The sequence below is a fragment of the Mycothermus thermophilus genome, assembly GCF_041956435.1.
Source record: "Mycothermus thermophilus strain CBS 625.91 unplaced genomic scaffold VTJ04scaffold_5, whole genome shotgun sequence".
Classification (NCBI taxonomy): domain Eukaryota; kingdom Fungi; phylum Ascomycota; class Sordariomycetes; order Sordariales; family Chaetomiaceae; genus Mycothermus; species Mycothermus thermophilus.
The window spans coordinates 2,515,112-2,519,636 of NW_027191431.1; the positions used below are offsets into that span (position 1 = coordinate 2,515,112).

The 4,525-nt window shown below is 54.6% G+C and overlaps 1 protein-coding gene across 1 annotated transcript; it reads right to left on the minus strand.

Annotated features, from left to right (window-relative positions):
- Positions 1–35: 35 nt before the first annotated feature.
- Positions 36–1,352, minus strand: VTJ04DRAFT_7982 (uncharacterized protein; the record flags this gene model as incomplete). Its single annotated transcript, XM_069366368.1, has 1 exon — positions 36–1,352. The coding sequence occupies one exon, from the start codon at positions 1,350–1,352 to the stop codon at positions 36–38; it is 1,317 nt and encodes a 438-aa protein (XP_069217310.1).
- Between the last annotated feature and the right edge of the window lie 3,173 nt (positions 1,353–4,525).

Below are 4,525 nucleotides of genomic sequence, written 5' to 3' on the forward strand. Positions count from 1 at the left end.
AAGACCAAAATGCCGCCCATTTCCCCCTCTGTCATTTACTCCGCCGCGCAAACAGGAGCGGAGCAAGTAGCAGGCGCCTCCTCACCCTCGAGCCAGCTCTCAGTGACATCGGCGTAGACCTGGACGTAGTAGCCGTTGGAGCAGACGGGCACGTCGCAGGACCGGAAGACGTACTGCCTAAGACGGCCCTCGCCGCCGGACAGGCAGCCCGAGTCGATGGGGAAGGCGGTCTCGTCGGTGCAGCGGTCGCCGAGGGACACGGACGGGTCCTCGCAGGCGATGTTCATGCGGATGCGCTTGATGTCGACAATGTAGTCGAGCGCGGTGACGCCGAACTGCAGCTGGACGCAGGTGTTTTCGGCTTCCGGTGCCGGGGGGGAGATGGTGAGCCAGCTGAAGCCCAGGAGCACGTAGGGGAACTCCGGGTCCTCGGGATACTCCTTGTAAGACTGGAGGTAGATATTGGCGCCCGTCCGATCCGCCGGGACGAACATGTACATGCCCAGCTTGTCGGTGCAGCCCAGGTTCTTCATCTCGGACAGCTCACCGCTCACCATGGCCCAGACACGGTCGTTGCAGTTGGTGGTCGGCTCCGGGGAGATCGGGCAGCAGCAGCAGAGGAGCGGGCTGCGCGGGCACTCGAAGGGAATCTCGAACTGCTTGGGCTGGTCTACGATCTCATCGGGCTTGCACTTAGAGCGCTTGATCTTGGTCGGGGCGCTGGCGATGGGCAGGGTGCCGGCCCAGCAGGTCTCGCCGTTGACCTTGCCGGTCAGAACACCGTGGAGAGGCTGAGATTCGCACATGACGGTCCGGCTGGTAAGGCCGAGCGGGACGGCCCAGACGGCCTGAGGGAGGACGCACTGGGTGCCGGAGCAGTAGCTGCTCCAGCCGAACTCGGGCAGAGTGGGCACCGCATCGACCGAGAGGTGAAGCTGGGGGTCGGAAAGCTCGGTCCCGTCGATGTCGAAAATCAGGCAGCCACCACTGGCCCCGGAGGACGGCGGGCAGGCAGCATACCGGAAGGTGACGGTGTACTCGGTTTCCTTCCCACCGCATGTCAGGCCGACGGTGGTCGGGGGGAGGGCCGGGTTTCCCCACTCGCCACCGGTGCACTGCTCGGTGCACTCGGGGTCGTGCCGGGCGAACAAAGAGCCGGGAATGGGGCTGATGTCATCAACCGGGGCCCGGCGGCGCGAAGACGAGGACAAGGACAGACTCCTCTTTTCCTGGGGGGCTGGTTGTGTGCAAACTCCGCTCCTCCACACGTCGCAGATAGGACCGTCGTAGCTCGTCGCGAGGGCGGTGGTGGCCAGCCCGCCAACGAGGCTGAGAAGAGCCGGCGAACGCATGGTGTTGTTGACGCTGGACTGTCGTGGAGGTCTCTGGTCTTGGGTGGTGGGAAGACACAGAACACCAAGAGCCTGGAGTTGTTGTTTGTTCCATGTTGCGATTGAAGCCTTTTAATACAACAACAACAAACGCTCTGTCAACAACTTGGCAGTCCTTGTTCTTCCTCCCAGCCCAGTGATCTCCGGCCACGCTCGAGATGCAGCAACCCCGGCAGTCTGGTAGCTGGTCACGCCGAGTACGGAAAAGATTGGCCTTGTTGGCTCAGATCGGGATCCGATCGTACCTTAGTGCCTCCGACTCATTGGGTCTTTCCCCAGCTGAGCTGGTCTTGGCCATATCGACTCTACAAAAACGGCATCAGCTTCACGGCCACCTAGCCTGACCGCTTGGATGTCAACAGCACACTGGAAAAGACCTCAGCTGAAGGTGCCAGAACGGGATTGTGTTCCTGCAAGCCAGAATGTGGCGGCCGACTATTGACTCTGTGATGCCGTTGTCCTTGTCGTGGGCCAGTAACTGATCACTTCTCCACGGGACAACTCACAGCCAAGGTTTAGCCAGAAGCTGAAGTCTCCAAGGTGGAGCTTCACCGATCTTTCTGTGAAGCCCTTGCTGCGAAGACCTTCGTGTTCCTCGGTTGTTGATGCAGCCCAACTCAAACCGGCGATGAGTTTGCATAGGGCTGGATGTGGAACTGAGAGGGTGGAGGAGTCTCCAGAGTGTCCGAGGTTAACCGGCCTGATGGGACGGACGGGTGTGAAAATCATATTCTGAAGTGCCCAAGTATGTTTGGAATGTCTTTTCATCATCTAAGTAAGAGTTAACTACACTACAAAGTAAGTACAATTCAAAGGAGCACGTGGCAACGTTACCCTGTTTGCGATCCCACAACTTTCAACTCTTGGGAACTGGCTTGGGATCCTTTCATAGTATAGCTACTGTATATTTACTGTTCGAGAAGCAAACTGACTTGCAGTGTCACGAGATCGGGCCCCCAAGCAGAAGGCTGGGCTGGGAAAGCCGATCAGCTGCATCAAGGGCCCCTGTCAACTTACCAACAACAACAAACTCGCTTCCTCGTCTTTCCACGTCCGGCCGAGCGGGCCAGCCACCGCAGCAAGTAAACAGCGCCGTTCGGGGACTTCGGGGACCTTGGGAAGAAAGGGCATGAAAGGTCAGAGAGAAACAAACTGGAAGTGATCGGAGTTACCGGTTTGCGGGCTTTGGAACGAGAAAACAATCAAAGTATGTTGATCTGGACAAGCACAAACAAATTACAACTAATTACGCCTTCGCACCGGGTCCTATTGCCGGTTTCGGATAGAACCGGGTTCCAGTTGTTTGGCAAGGCCAGAAATATGTACTCTGTATGTACATACCATTTCCAGGAGGATGGAAAACCCCAGCCCCAAGGCGCTCGCCGTCCTGCCCCCGGGGACCACAGGTCAGTGACGTGGACAAACATGACCTTTCGGGCGCGGCCCCCACAGGCAGCTGAAGAGCAAGGGTCAACAGAGACTCCTCCAACAAGTCTGATCCGTCCTTGGTGACCCTTGGTGACTGGGATCAGAGGTGAGATTTGTGCTTCCATGCCTCACAACAACGCACTCCGGGGAGGTGAGATTGGTTGGAAGATGAGGCATTGGCCCAGAAGCACGGAGTACAGAATATACGGAGTAGCTGACCTATTCAATTGTCTCGCGAGGTCATTATAGAAAATGGGTGTTGATGATACCTGTGTTTGAAAATGCTGAAAGTATCTTGTCAATTCTGTTTTGCTTGAAATGACGGAGGTTGGGGCAATGGAATGTCCATGTGAACCAACAAGTCATATCCAAGATGAGCGAAAACCAGAACACCCCAGCATCCAGCTAGCCACTAGCGCAGTTCGTGGGCCAAAACAAAAAGCCACCGCAAGAATCACAAGTTTCTGTTCCCAGAAGTGTCCTCCCGCTTCTGAGTTTTATCTCAGTAATACTGATGTCTTGACACTTGGTGCTGGTACGAATGTGTATTGGGAGATAGCCGAGGCAAGGAGCCGATATGACCGACAAGGCGCTGGGAAGAAGGGAGATGTTAAGGGCAGGTCTGGATGTCCGGAGCAGCAGTAGTAATATATATAAGTATTTGTTTCCGTTCTTTGTCAATGGCAAGCGGGTTCCCAACTCCTAGTTCGACTTGACAAAGTAGCAGTAAGCCATCCGCACCGGTGATCAGATGATGTCAAATCCTTCCAACAAAGTTGTCATCTTTTCATACATGCCGTTGGCAAGACCAGGAAACAAGTCTTCGGAAGAAGGAAAGGCCGAAGTCATAGTCATGTTGAATCGTCTGAGTTGATGTGTTTGTCCCCCAGCTCGCTTGTCTTGGCACGGTTAGCCAGAACCAACCTTTTTGGAGCAAATGCCTAGGATCTCACAAGGCCTGATCTGATGTTGTGACAGTTTGTGGGATGAGGCCGAAAGAGACTCAGAAATGCACTTGAATCAGCACGTACCGAGATTGAATCAACCGTGTGCAAACTCTGGTGAGTATTGAAACAACAACTTTGGTATATGCCCAAGACTTGACACGGTACTCCATGACGCGACTGTTTCACGCCCTCATGGCCCACCAGGGTCTCAAGAAAACGTCCAGGTTAGTTCCAGTGGTCAGACATATTATCCAAGTGAAGTTTGTTGGTTCCTAACCAAAGCTATCTCCAGGAAGAGCTACAGCTTGGCGGGCATTAACGGGCTAAGTCCTCCTCCTCTGGGATCAGGTCCGAGGCAGGAAGATGGGTCCCTGACCAAATCCTACGTGTGTTAGCGATGTTCTGTCTGCGCAGCAGCAAGCCTGATGGGAATGGGTGGACATATGAAAAAGCCTTTCTGGATCCAGAGTTCAATGTCAACACCTCCTACCTTTATAATGTGAAAGTTACCCCCTGAACACTTGGATTAGGTATCTGTCTTTGCTGAGGTATGATCTAATTAATTTATTTATTTCTCCTACTCCGCCATGCCCTTGGTCAGGGCTCGTCGGTCCTTCTTCGGCTAGTATACAGGAAAACCGTGCCCGTAGGCCGGGTGAAAAACCTGTAACCCTCCTTTAGAACCACAGATATGGGAATCCAAAAAGCTACAAAAGAAAAGGAAAAGAGTGGCTAGGCCAGTGCCGGCCTGGGGGTCCT